Below are 14,787 nucleotides of genomic sequence, written 5' to 3'. Positions count from 1 at the left end.
ATTTTTTTTAACATCATGTCTTCTCAAACAATTTTTGACGGAACAACTTGTATTACAATAACTGTCAAATCCTATAAAATAACCTCAAACTATGTCCTTGAAAAAAAGGAGAAAGTCGTAATTTTACAACTCGTGAAAACTGCAAACGTGTTATTAACCATCCTCGTTAATTGATTCTAAGATATAAAAAGAAATATTTTCTTGTCATATATTATATTCAAACTGTTTAGCTAGGTGTTCATTCCCAATAATAATCCAATTAATGATGTTACTGTTAATCTATCACACGTTGACATAACAAGGAAAACTGCGAGCTACTGCTCACTGAGGATGCCCCGTCGAAATATTTCGGATGTTGAGTTATGAATCTGAAAACCAATCACAGGATAAAGCTGACCTATATAAACACTGAAACCAAATTTCAGAATTCCTTGTATTGTAATTCTTCACAAAAATGAGACAAGAAAAAACATATGTCATCCCGTTCGTAAGCACTCCAGAAGATCAAGTCCACGGAATATTTTCAAAACATTATTATGATTTTCAAAACAATCCTCAAATTTATAGCTCTCATTTAAAGAGTCAAATCACAAAGAAACTGAACTTCGCGGATAAACAATGCTGATTTTAACTAAAACAGAATAATTGTTGAAGTATTCAAATAAATTCAAAACCATATAAATATTCAGTATGATATGTGTAGCCCGAAATCACAACCATAAAGATTTCTACAATTTTATGAACAAATACATAATAAAAGGACATTTTAGAAAAATGTTGTCGAATTTAATTTTGTTCTAAAAAGGAAATGAATTCATTTTGGTTCAAATTGATATTTTTTTTTTACTTATCTGTGCATTGTTTAGAATGTTTAATTAATATTTTTCTATTCGTACATTTTTTTAATAACAACTGGAATTCTAATTTCCAATCACCATCATTTATAGACGTTTTAAAAGTCAAATTATAAAAAGTTACCTCTACCTGGGTCCTTGGAATAAATACCGTAGACATTCGTAATCTAACACCTCGTGAAAACTGTAAACGTGTTATTAACCATCCTCTAATGGCACTGGGGTAAAGCTGATGACCGTAACTGCATTCACGGTCATCCCAAGATGTCAGCTGAAAAATTAGGTCAGTATTTTTATTGTCTGTTAAGGTGTTTCTACATCATTTTCTTCACAAAGCATACTTTGATACGATGTAAATTTATAAAATATTCACACGGAAGTCACAAATCTCTACCGAGGAACGTGTATAAAACGGGAATTTGGATTTGAAAAATTCGCTAGGATGACCGTAAATCGTAATCGAGATGACCGTAACAGGATTAGCGATTCATAACAAGGCTGACCGTAATTGGTTAAAAGATGACCGTAAATTGTTAAGGATGACCGTAATTTATGAAGAATGACTAAATTTTTAAGGATGACCGTCAATTGGAAGAAATATCCATATTCGTATGCATTGTTTTTTGTTGAGTTTGTCGCAATAGGGGCTCAGTTCTTTTTAACTAATTGGCGTATTTTGAGTTTATATGAAAATGATAGTAAATAGTTTAAACGATGTTGTGAGTAGTTTTGATTTAAATGGACAATAGATGGACAATAGACACCTGCAAACAATAGGTGATTTTAACTGTGTAACTGAGTGGACCGTATCAAATGAAACTCGTATGTCTGTTTATTTTGCTATCTTCTGTATATTTAAAAAAAAATGCAACTCAAAAACCAGTTAAGTTATTTTTTTTTCTCAAACCGCATGATAGACTTTATATAACTTTTACATATCTAAAGGTCCTGCCATGCTTTAATACTTTACTAGATGCATCAGTTTGTCTGTTCTCTTAATAGAGATGTGTGTGTAAAAACGGCCACATTTTTCAATTCCCTCAGATGAACCTTAAACATATCTGGTAGACCTCCTACGGCAGTCATTAGTAGCTAAAGATTTCGTTTCATTCAAGAAATTAATTTATGACCTTCATGTACGTGTCGCTTAGAACACGGTCATATACCAAATGGTCAATATTAATCATCCATGTAATTTGCTCTATATAACTTTTTCATATCTAAAGGTCCTGCCATGCTTTAATACTTTCCTAGATGCATCAGTTTGTCTGTTCTCTTAATAGAGATGTGTGTGTAAAAACGGCCACATTTTTCAATTCCCTCAGATGAACCTTAAACATATCCGGTAGACCTCCTACGGCAGTCATTAGTAGCTAAAGATTTCATTTCATTCAAGAAATTAATTTATGACCTTCATGTACGTGTCGCTTAGAACACGGCCATATACCAAATGGTCAATATTAATCATCCATGTAATTTTCTCTATATAACTTTTTCATATCTAAAGGTCCTGCCATGCTTTAATACTTTCCTAGATGCATCAGTTTGTCTGTTCTCTTTATAGAGATGTGTGTGTAAAAACGGCCACATTTTTCAATTCCCTCAGATGAACCTTAAACATATCCGGTCGACCTCCTACGGCAGTCATTTCTTTTTTCTTTTTAAAAATTTGTTCTATTTCCATGAATTGATTTTACTTTTTAAGGATATATCGTTGGACAGTATTGATGGTATATAGATAGTCGGGGCATTTACACTTATGAAAACATGATCAATTCATAATTTAGTAATTTTATTTTAGCTATCAATTGTTATTATTCTAATGATGTAAACTTCATGATTTGAGTGATTATTTTGAATCACTCTGTTGGTTTTCTATTAGAGGTCGGTCATTTAAAAATGTATCAATCGTATCATAAACGTTGACGTATGTATACGCATCTGCAGATATACTAAAAACTGTTATGTGATCCCGAGCTTACGATTATAATATGTTTTCACTATGTTCCTCTGGTATCTTTCGCCCCTCTTTTCCAACAATTAAGACAGCTACAAAATTAAATACTAGCATTAGAAATTAATAAGTTGCCCATTTGCATTATTGAAAGTATATACAATTAAAGCTCGGGATCACATAATGTTTATTGGCAAATCTGCAGATGCGTATATGTCAACCTATATGATACGGTTGATACGATTTAAATTAACCTTGATTCATGCAGGTCATAGCGAAAGTGCCCGAGACAGATTCATTTATGAGTTATGTTCTATTTGCATTTTCATTGTTCTTGAAAAGTACATTTCTTGGTAAAACTCCAGGGGAAAGGGGTTGGGGGTTGGGGGTTGTGGGGCTGACAGCTTTTTCATTAATTTTTTCTAACCTCGATTTTGAAAATAAATTTCAGGCTTATCGTTTCTTATCTCCGTGTATTTTTTAAGTAAAAACGGGTATTATTTTGCAGTATTTGAAATATATTTTCTGAACCGTAAAATTGTTTAAATAAACATTTTGACATGATCGAATCTGCCTGGCCTGGCACTCAACTCAGAATAAAATGATCGTTCCCTTACCTGAAAAGTTTTCAAATTTTCAAATATGTTTTTTCTAGAAATTCGTCCATCACCCCTGAACAACACACAACTGTGTTATTCAGTCAGACTATAATTTAAAATCATGCATCTGGATTTTATATGGAAATGTACTTTAGGTAGTCCAAGGGTATAACATTTGCAACATGGTAAGTGACCATCTGGCTACCTTAGAATGTTGTTTTTTATTCATTATTCTTGAGTTTTTTTAGGATAATGTTGTCTTATAAATACGTCTTACACCAACACGATTAATTATTTGATACAAAAAAGGTAATACAAATACGTATATTTCTTAGAAATGACGGTTATACTATGAAAGGTACGGTCATCCTTTATAAATAACGGTCATCCTTTCGAAATAACGGTCATCATTTTACCAATCACGGTCATCCTTATTATATGTTACGGTCATCTTGAAAATATTTTAAAGATGATTTACGGTCATCTTAGCGAAATTTTCAAATCCAATTTCCCGTTCTATACACGTTCCTCGGTAGAGATTTGTGACTTCCATGTTAATCTTTTATAAATTTACATCGTATCAATGTATGCTTTGTAAAGAAAATGATGTAGAAACACCTTAACAGACAACAAAAATACTGACCTAATTTTTCAGCTGACATCTTGGGATGACCGTGAATGCAGTTACGGTCATCAGCTTTACCCCAGTGAATGGGTTCTAATGTATTGAAAAAAAACTATGTTCATGAAAATATACAAACTGTTAAGCAAGGAATTAATTCCCAATTATAATCCCATTAACACTGTTACTGTTAATCTATCACGCGTTGACATAGATATAAGTGCGAAATGTCAGTGACACGCTCTTGCAATGAACACATCTCTAAAACTGCTTAATTTCATTACTTTTAAATACATGTACGACTGAAGTATAATGTCTAAAATTTAATAAATTGATCCACCATCTTTAATATGTTTTATTTCCTCTGTTAGGCTCAGGTAGTGTTCAAAGGAAACACTTGCGGACTCATTCATAAGCCATCAAGACTGTCAATGTTGATGTTCCCATGCATTTTTGGCTCAACCCCTTCGGCCTTTTCAAAAGACCTCCATTTTTCCATAGCGCTTAATAACAGGTTCAAAAGATTAATGATGTGATGTCATTTGTACTTCATTTTGTAATTGTAAGAATGCGATTAAATTAAACCATAAGATTTCAACAATTTTCGATTTTATAAAAGAAACAGAAAGATAAATATTATCGGATTTGTACTTTTTCCAAGAAAGACATTAGTTTAAGTTTATCATTTTTTGTCACTTATCTATTTAACATTTCAATTTTTTTAACAAATTTTCTTCTATAAAAGTTTTTTGACGTAAGCACTTTAATTCTAATTTTTAAGCCCTTTTATTTGCAGACGTTTCATAGGTCAAATTCTATAAGGTTACCTCCACCGGTGTCCTTGATATAAATACAGTAGAAAGTCATGATTTAACACCTCGTGAAAAATATAAACGTTTTATTTATCGTCCTTTTAATGGATTCTCAGGTATTAAAAACGGTAGTTTCGTGATAAAATACAAATTATGATACCACTAACGCTTTACTAATAATCTATCACACCTGGACATAGATATGAGAGAGAGAGTAAGTTCAGCGATACGCTGTTACAATGAACACCTTTACAAAAACAGCTAAACTTCATTACTTTTAAAAATACTTTTATAAAGCTTAGCCGATTTATCCTTTTCCTTACTTGTTGGTTATTTTCATTTTTTAACTTTTACTACCTTTGATCTCAGTTCTTCATTGGTCCAATTTCGATTCCTCTGAATTTTCTAATATAACGTCACAAAACAAGCACTCATGTCTGATGACGTTACACAAACAAAACACATGGATAGAAGATAAAGGTAGATATAGGAAGATGTGGTGTGAGTGCCAATGAGACAACTCTCCATACAAATAACAATTTAAAAAGTAAACCATTATAGGCTTTCAACACGGAGCCTTGGCTCACACCGAACAACAAGCTATAAAGGGCAACCTATGTTGCCCCATAACACCAATTTTTCTTTTCCAATAAGACTTCAAATGGTCATTTACCAAAATTTAAGCAGATTCTAGATTTATTTTCTTTCGATTTGAGACTCAAATTATTCCCATTCAAATATAAGGTTAAAGACATTTTAAGTATTTTCCCCGTTGTTTAAGCTCAAATATCCCGAAAAGGAGTTCCTACCTGTCAATAGTTTTAAATTATTTTGTTCCTTCCTGCATATCCTATCGTCGTTAGGAATGTTTCTCCATCTCCACGTTACGTTTCTATTGTTATTTTCAAATTAAAACACCTAAGTTTTATTAATAACTGTCGTTCTTTTTTTTTAACTATTTCAAATATAAGTTTTCTAGATTATATTCCGATATAAATTGACCATAAAAAGAGAAAGATACCAGAGGGACATTCAAACTCATGGATCAAAATAAACGATACCATTTTGAAATAAACTTATCTGTGAGTTTAGCTGTATATTAGTACAGCGGATATCAAAATAATTGATCACTTTATGGTAAAAGCATGAAACTTGGCATAGTGAAATTTTAACAAAATTCAGATATAGAGCCACGAAGAAAAAGTCCTAATATGGCCGCCAAATTCAATATGGCCGACATAAGTATATTAACTTTCAGGCACGTACCTACGGATGCAGTCCTTTATCAAATCTACTAAATTTTAGATGAGATCATGTACTGAGATGAAAGTTATGTAACGATATGTCGTATATTCAAAGGATGTTCATTGAACTTCCAATTTATGTTAAATGTCATTCGATTCTGAAATGTAATGGGTGAATGATTGTTTGAGTAAGTTGTCCAAATTTTCGTTGTTTTAATAAACTATAACTTATTCCATTTTATTTACACATTTTTTTCAAATAACAAAGCGCTACCTGAAGTTTTCGCTTCTTCGTCAACATTGGACATAACGTTAAATGGAAGTTCCCTCACACCAGACCAACACCAGAAACGTTTCTGTATTTCGCTTACAATTAAATAAATAAGAAATTTAACACTATGCTAAACATTATTTGTCTGCAATTTGGTAATTATTATTAAATTTTCTTGTTTATCCCTAATTGGAGCCCATGATGTGGAGTATCTCAAAAGTTCCAGATTATTTTTAAAATGAAAGTGATTTGTTTTTAATCTTTAAATGTTAGTAATTTCTAAAAGTATTAATTGGCATTAGTCCATAGTTCAAATTGGGCAAAAAAATAGTGCTTAGATAATAGTTTATACGATGTTTTTCCTTTTCCACAGGTAAAGCCTTCCTCGCATTACAATCCTTCTTTGGTTTAATTGACGATACGTTTGCTCCAAAAAACTGACCATTTTCACACAAATTAACAACTACTTCAATTATAGCTTTGTCAAGTTCATCTCAAGACATACAACTAGCTCAAGTTATTCGTACCTTCAGTACGTTTCTAGACAAATGTAAAAAGCGTAAGTTTTACACCTTACAAAAATAGGAAATGTGTTATATATTCCGAGCAAAGATCTCAACTGTTAAATTATATAATAAGGTTATTGGCATAGTTATGAGAGTGCATAGTTTCGAAAGAATCGCTCTTACATTCGACTCATTTTGACAAACTGTTTCTTTCTTCTTTTTTATCATTATCATAAATAATTCAATAATTGAACTTACTTTGCCCATAATGCATTCTTTATTGGAAAGAAGAGTTGTCTTATCTTATTTTATTTTATCTTATTCAAACGTATACATTTGTACCTTCATTACTGGTTTCTCTCATCTGTCGAGTCTCGTCTTTGTGTTCCATAGTGCACTATCTTAGTTCTAAAAGCAGACAACATTGATTTATATTTGTTTGCTTTAAGTCAAGTAAGAAATATATATGCATATTCAGGAAAAGAATTATTTTGGTAGGTGCTGAAACACAGTGGGCACAATGACGGATACTTGTTATAGCTGTTAACCTAGCAAACAGTCTTCTTCAAAACTTAAAAATTGTTAAAAAAGAAATTTGGTGTCGTGTCGCAATTTCCAAAATTACATAAGAATTATGATTATGTTAACTTTATGGTTGCCTCTGTATCCATAACATACAAGCACATGTAAGCACTTAAAAAGTCAGAATGTGAATATATATGTTCAAACTCTTTTAGGTCATTTTTTAGTAGCAATAAACAAAAAAACTATGTCAATTGGACATGCTTTGATACTATATATGCCCTTGAATTTTTACTAGATAACATTTTTGTTCGCTTTGGGGATTCCGTATATCGTCAGATTATCGGAATTCCAATGGGGACTAACTGTGCACCACTTATTGCGGACCTGTATTTGTATTGCTATTAGTTACAATTTATGACAAAAATAAGCAAAGACCCATCGAAACAACATCTGATAAACAAATTTAATAATACTTTTAGATATTTGGATGATATTTTGGCTCTCAATAATGACGACTTCAGTATGTATATTAAAGAAATTTATCCTGTTGAACTTACTTTAAATAAAGCTAATACTAACAATGACCACTGCCCTTTCCTCGATCTTGATATCTATATCACTAACGGAAAGCTGAATACTAAAATTTATGATAAAAGAGATGATTTTTCATTTCCTATCGTTAATCATCCATTTTTAGATGGTGACGTTCCCTTGTCACCATCTTACGGTGTTTATATATCTCAACTTGTACGATTCGCTCGTGTATGTAACAATGTTTTAAATTTTAACAGAGAAATTTATGTATTACTGAAAAATTATTACACCAGGGTTTTCGATATCACAAACCAGTCAAAACATTTACTAAATTTTATCATCGGTATAAGGACATCATTCGTAAATATAGCTCAACATGCAGACTTCTTATACGTTCAGGTATTTCACATCCAATTTTTTATGGAAATAGTCTTTATAAAGCACAAAGGTGTCAGTATTCACCTCAAAAACTAACAAAACCTTTGAATAGACTTATTAAGAAGGGATATAGTTACGATACTGTTGTCAGGTCATTAAAGATTGCATATTTTGGCGTTAATATTGATTCACTTATAGGGTTTTTGCATCGGAACTAAACACATTTATTCAAAAGCCAGTTGTTGGCATGACACGGGTTATGTTCTTTTCATATATGTTATGATGTTATGATACTAAACCCCTAACGGGAAGGATTGTGCCTGATGTGCATATGATGAAATCATAATCTTTCAGTCAGTTTAATTGAAGTCTGGAGCTGGCATGTCAGTTAACTGCTAGTAGTCTGTTGTTATTTATGTATTATTGTCATTTTGTTTATTTTCTTTGGTTACATCTTCTGACATCAGACTCGGACTTCTCTTGAACTGAATTTTAATGTGCGTATTGTTATGCGTTTACTTTTCTACATTGGCCAGAGGTATAGGGGGAGGGTTGAGATCTCACAAACATGTTTAACCCCGCCGCATTATTGCGCCTGTCCCAAGTCAGGAGCCTCTGGCCTTTGTTAGTCTTGTATTATTTTAATTTTAGTTTCTTGTTTACAATTTGGAAATTAGTATGGTGTTCATTATCACTGAACTAGTATACATTTGTTTAGAGGCCAGTTGAAGGACGCCTCCGGGTGCGGGAATTTCTCGCTACATTGAAGACCTGTTGGTGACCTTCTGCTGTTGTTTTTTCTATGGTCGGGTTATTGTCTCTTTGGCACATTCCCTATTTCCATTCTCAATTTTACTCTCTGTCATAGTTCTACTGTTAGATGGGAAAAGACCATTTAACCCAGTAATTAATATAAGCTTTTTTCTAATAAGAATTGTACCAGGGATTCTTAAAACCTCGTTTGAATAGAAAATCAAATATGATTTAATCACCAATGAGACAATAAAACCAGTGACAAAATAATTCATAGAAATGTTGATGTCAATTTACCATCTTCACTAGTAGATAAAGTTTTACCGGTATATAGTATGACGTGCTTCTTTCGCTTTGTGAATAAACCCATGCTCGAAATCCAATAAAATGTGTTTGCACATGCGTATATTGACTACTGCAGAATAATATGAATTTTATCAAATTGGCATTCATTTGATATATTTCATTAACTTAAAACACTTCCAAACTCTTAAATGATGCACATGTTGTTACTAATTAATTTATTATGATTGTAATGTGTTGCACTTGGAAATTGACATATCTGACCTAGATACGACATCCGCTAATGCTGGCTGTTCAAACTCCTCCCTCTGACAAATCACAATGCCAGCCATTTGCTTGTTTACAAGGGAGTTTCATGGAAGAGCCATCACAACATGCACAAGTCCTCTACACTTATACACATCGGACATAGAAATTACCTAAATTGTCCTACTCAGAATCGAAATAATTGATGCAAGTTATTCTTTATTGTAGTTTATTCGTGTTATTTTAGCCCTCACTATCGCTCGGACAAAAATAATCACGAATATAATGCCTACCCATGCTAAAACTACAATAAAGTATTATAGCTTGCATCAATTATTTCTGAATTATAATATCAGCTCCATGAGATATTCGTGTCATGACAATGAACATATACATTTACCATAGGTTTAAAAAGATCACAAATCCCTTTTAGGATAAACAAATCATAATAGAACGTAAAGAAAAAGCTTTCTTTTCTTTGGTTTTGTCTTGGGTGTTTATAGTCCGAGATTAGTCTGACGTCCAACGGCTGTTTTGCCAGACAAGCTGGGGCCGTGGGACGTCAGAGCTCGTCCCATATAAAAATAAATGGATATTTGCCCGTCCAAAATTGATACGCTATTTTGTCGCTTCTGGTGCCGACGGACGACCTTGGAATTATATAAATCGGGTATAAATTTGTTCATTTCTCAATTATCTTTTCATATATGTTAGTTTCATCTACCTGCCACTCTTTATTTTCTCCGATTTAGACAGTTTTCATCGTGACTCACCGATTCTGGCATTTTAACTTTATTTTGAAAGATTGTCATGTGATCACAAGAAAAAAGTACGACACAATGGACTATGGGAAATGATGTATGCATATAACCCTAGGTCAATATGAATACATAATCTAACACCTCGCTCATTTACGATGCAAGCAAAAAATGAATGTAAATGTCCGAGAGCTTCCGAATGTTATCGTGGTTGGCACTAAATGTTTAATACCGATCTATATACCCGATTTATATAATTCCAAGGCCGTCCGTTGGCACAAGAAGCGACGAAGCAGCGCATCTGTTTTGGACGGGCAAATATCCACTTTTGATATGGGACGAGCTCTGACGTCCCACGGCCCCAGCTTGTCTGGCAAAACAGCCGTTGGACGTCAGTAATCTCGGACTAGGGTGTTGATTAATAATTATTCATGACGTCAGTTGTGACCAATTTTTGAAATTATATTTGGTTGAGATTTGGTTCACATTATTAAATTACATACCACACAGAATACAAGTATAAACATTTTTTATGAATTTAAGAACCCGGTATACGCTTTAAAGACTTTCTTTTGTGAGTCTTAGCCCTATTGTAAATCCTTTGTCCCAACATCTCATGCAAAATATTCAACCTGATACATGTAGCAATGTTTATAAAATCAGTAAAAGAGATATGAAGTATGATTCACAATAGTGAGACAACTATGCACCACAGTAAAGGATGTTGATTTAGTAGGCAGCTACAGGTGACCATACAGCCGACCATGCAGCATTCAAGAATGAGCTTAACATATACCGTGCAGTCTATATCCTAGTAAATAAACTAATCATAGATACCAGGATTAAAAAAAATTATAAACGTCAGACGCGCATTTCGTCTACAAAAGACTCATCAGTGACACTCGAATCAAAAAATGTTTAAAAGGCCAAATAAAGTACGAAGTTGAAGAGCATTGAGGACCAAAAATTCCGTAAAGTTATGCCAAATACAGCTACGGTAATCTATTCCTGAGGTAGAAAAGCCTTAGTATTTCAGTTAGTTTTTTTAACAGTTAGTTTATCAGTATCAATATATTCCATTTCAAAGTTGTTTTCTTTCTTTCTATGATTGTATGTGATTGTATTTTGTAAGTATTGACCTCTTGTTTCACATGTGAATCTGCCAGAGTGTTTTTTCTAAATAAACCATCTTGTGGGATTGTGATTTAAAAGATTCCAATATGAACAAAATGTTAAGCATTCAATCGAAAAAGAAATCAACGGCAACTATTGAATTACAGACGCCAGACTTGTGATAGGTATAGATGGAATTTTTTGGGGTTACAAATGTTTGTGAGCACTCAATTCTCTCCTTAACCTTAGGCAGTGGTGACAGTATAACATAAGAACAAACTGTAAAAATCAGTTAAAAAGGACCCGACCCATCAGATTTGAATTATATATAAAAAAGAAGTTGTGGTATAATTGCCAATGAAACAACTCCCTAAGTGACAAAGTGACACAGGTCCGCATAGTCAGCTATAAAAATCCCCAAAATGACAAATGTAAAACAATTCAAACGAGAAAATTAACGGCCTTATTTATGCATGGAAATAACCCGACTTATCAGATTGGAACTAAGCATGGAAAACAAACAATAAATATTTACATGAGAAAAAAGTTTATTTATCAAAAACTAACCTTTTACATTGCGTGGTTCCACAGTCCACCAAGATGTGTTCATCCGGGACTTTGTTTAATTGTTTAATGTATTCAAGGGTGAATTATAGAACTGTTTGTGTGTTATATACATTATCTTTCCATTATCATTTAAGAATCTTCATATTGTATTTAACTTTACGGTAACGACTGAGCTGAGATGTCAACACGGTGGTTTAAATAAAAGACAACTTCATTATTATTAATATTTTAAAATTAATATTCTTTATTGTGCTTGTAACGATAATTGATCATATCTAAATATTGAATACACGTCATATAAAAATGTTTCACATATATAATCACATACTATTGTTATGTAATATATATTGATGTGCATTAAACCAGAAGAATGTCAACTCCACGTTCTAAACATGTATTAAATATATTATGTATCATTCGTCTATAATTCCTCCTGGTTATAATACAATCAGGACCATTTTCAAAAAATATTTTAATATTTTTTATTTTAAATTCAGCACAGTCGAGTGTTTGTACTACTTTAAGGTTGAAACAATAATTTGTCTTATTTTTGAAAAGGTCAGCCAAGTTATAAAACCCCGAAGAATGCTTCAACCATAATTTGAGTATTTATTACAAAAATAAATGAGACGACGATTAGTTATACTTTTAATTCAATTTGGTTCACAATGCCTTTTGATGCAAAACTAACCGCCTCGGTATCGTAAGGTTGTCTGTTCGCCACGAGTGCAGTAGGTCGTGGGATCGAACCCGGGTCGGGTGAAATGTCTACGCGTAATGTTAGTTTTACATGTCTTCGTGCAGCCTGCTACCGTGTGGACTAAGACGTTAAACATCCGTCTCTTGGACTAGTGCAAAGTAGGGTGAATATTCATGCTACATTAACGTGTTCTCATCCTAAACTTATGCATATTAAATTGCCGCTGGACGTTTAAACAGCCATCCCTCATCATCATCGATGCAAAACTTGCTAAAAACATGTAAAATTTGCAATCAAGTTTGTATCAAATTGCCACACAGCATGGACCGTACGGCCTTCAACAACGAGAAAAGCCCAGACCGCATAGTCAGCTATAAAAGGACCCGAAATGACAATGTAAAACAATTCAAACGAGAAAACCAATGGCCTTATTTATGCACAAAAATTGAACGAAAAACAGATATGTAACACATAAACAAACAACAACCACTGAATTTCAGGCTCCTGACTTGGGACAGACACATACATAAATAATGTGGCGGGGTTAAACATATTAGCGTGATCCCAAACACTCTCCCTAACTTGGGACATTGTTAAAACAGTACAACATAAGGACAAACTATAAAAATCAGTTGTAAAAGGTCTAACGCATCAGATGGACAAAAAAGTGGACGTGGCCAGGTACTTGTAGCTCGTTCCGAAGCTGTGACATTTTCACATATGTGGTTATATTTTCGGGGTACAAAGTGAGATTACTTTTTCCGTAAATAAGCATACCCCGAAAATCCTTTCGTGATGTGGTAAGAAATCTCTTTTTTAACACAATAAAATTAATGCTTTGAATTTTTTTTTACTTTGAACACATTTTATAGCTCCATAGTTTTTACACATTTATTCTATGTTCCTCTACTTTACACATTTATTCTATGTTCCTCTACTTTACACATTTATTCTATGTCTCTCTTCTTTTACACATTTATTCTATGTCCCTCTACTTTTACACATTTATTCTATGTCCCTCTACTTTACACATTTATTCTATGTTCCTTTACTTTAAACATTTATTCTATGTCCCTCTACTTTACACATTTATTCTATGTTCCTCTACTTTACACATTTATTCTATGTTCCTCTACTTTACACATTATTCTAGTATGTTCCTCTACTTTACACATTTATTCTATGTTCCTCTACTTTTACACATTTATTCTATGTTCCTTTACTTTAAACATTTATTCTATGTCCCTCTACTTTACACATTTATTCTATGTTCCTCTACTTTACACATTTATTCTATGTTCCTCTACTTTACACATTATTCTAGTATGTTCCTCTACTTTACACATTTATTCTATGTCCCTCTACTTTTACACATTTATTCTATGTCCCTCTGATTTTACACATTTATTCTATGTCCCTCTACTTTTACACATTTATTCTATGTTCCTCTACTTTACACATTTATTCTATGTTCCTCTACTTTACACATTTATTCTATGTTCCTCTACTTTACACATTTATTCTATGTCCCTCTACTTTTACACATTTATTCTATGTCCCTCTACTTTTACACATTTATTCTATGTCCCTCTACTTTTACACATTTATTCTATGTTCCTCTACTTTACAGATTTATTCTATGCTCCTCTACTTTACACATTTATTCTATGTCCCTCTACTTTTACACATTTATTCTATGTTCCTCTACTTTACAGATTTATTCTATGTCCCTCTACTTTTACACATTTATTATATGTCCCTCTCCTTTTACACATTTATTCTATGTCCCTCTACTTTTACACATTTATTCTACGTTACTCTACTTTACATATTTATTCTATACTCCTCTACTTTACACAATTATTCTATGTCCCTCTACTTTACACATTTATTCTATGTCACTCTACTTTTACACATTTATTCTATGTTCCTCTACTTTCACACATTTATTCTATGTCCCTCTACTTTTACACATTTATTCTATGTTCCTCTACTTTACACATTTATTCTATGTCCCTCTACTTTTACACATATATTCTATGTCCCTC

General features: G+C 32.7%; 1 protein-coding gene across 1 annotated transcript in view; it reads right to left on the bottom strand.

Annotated features, from left to right (window-relative positions):
* LOC139500626 (calmodulin-like) overlaps positions 1–12,174 on the bottom strand; it is a 35,868-nt gene extending 23,694 nt beyond the window's left edge. The window contains exons 1-2 of the mRNA XM_071289377.1: positions 12,040–12,174; positions 7,205–7,270 (exon numbers count right to left, since the gene is read on the bottom strand). Of these exons, the coding sequence (XP_071145478.1) occupies positions 7,205–7,253 (49 nt within the window). The 5' untranslated portion in view covers positions 7,254–7,270; positions 12,040–12,174. The remainder of the gene's footprint in view (positions 1–7,204; positions 7,271–12,039) is intronic.
* Between the last annotated feature and the right edge of the window lie 2,613 nt (positions 12,175–14,787).

Source organism: Mytilus edulis, chromosome 13, assembly GCF_963676685.1.
Source record: "Mytilus edulis chromosome 13, xbMytEdul2.2, whole genome shotgun sequence".
Taxonomy (NCBI): Eukaryota; Metazoa; Mollusca; class Bivalvia; order Mytilida; family Mytilidae; genus Mytilus; species Mytilus edulis.
This window is presented reverse-complemented; position numbering and strand designations above follow the sequence as displayed.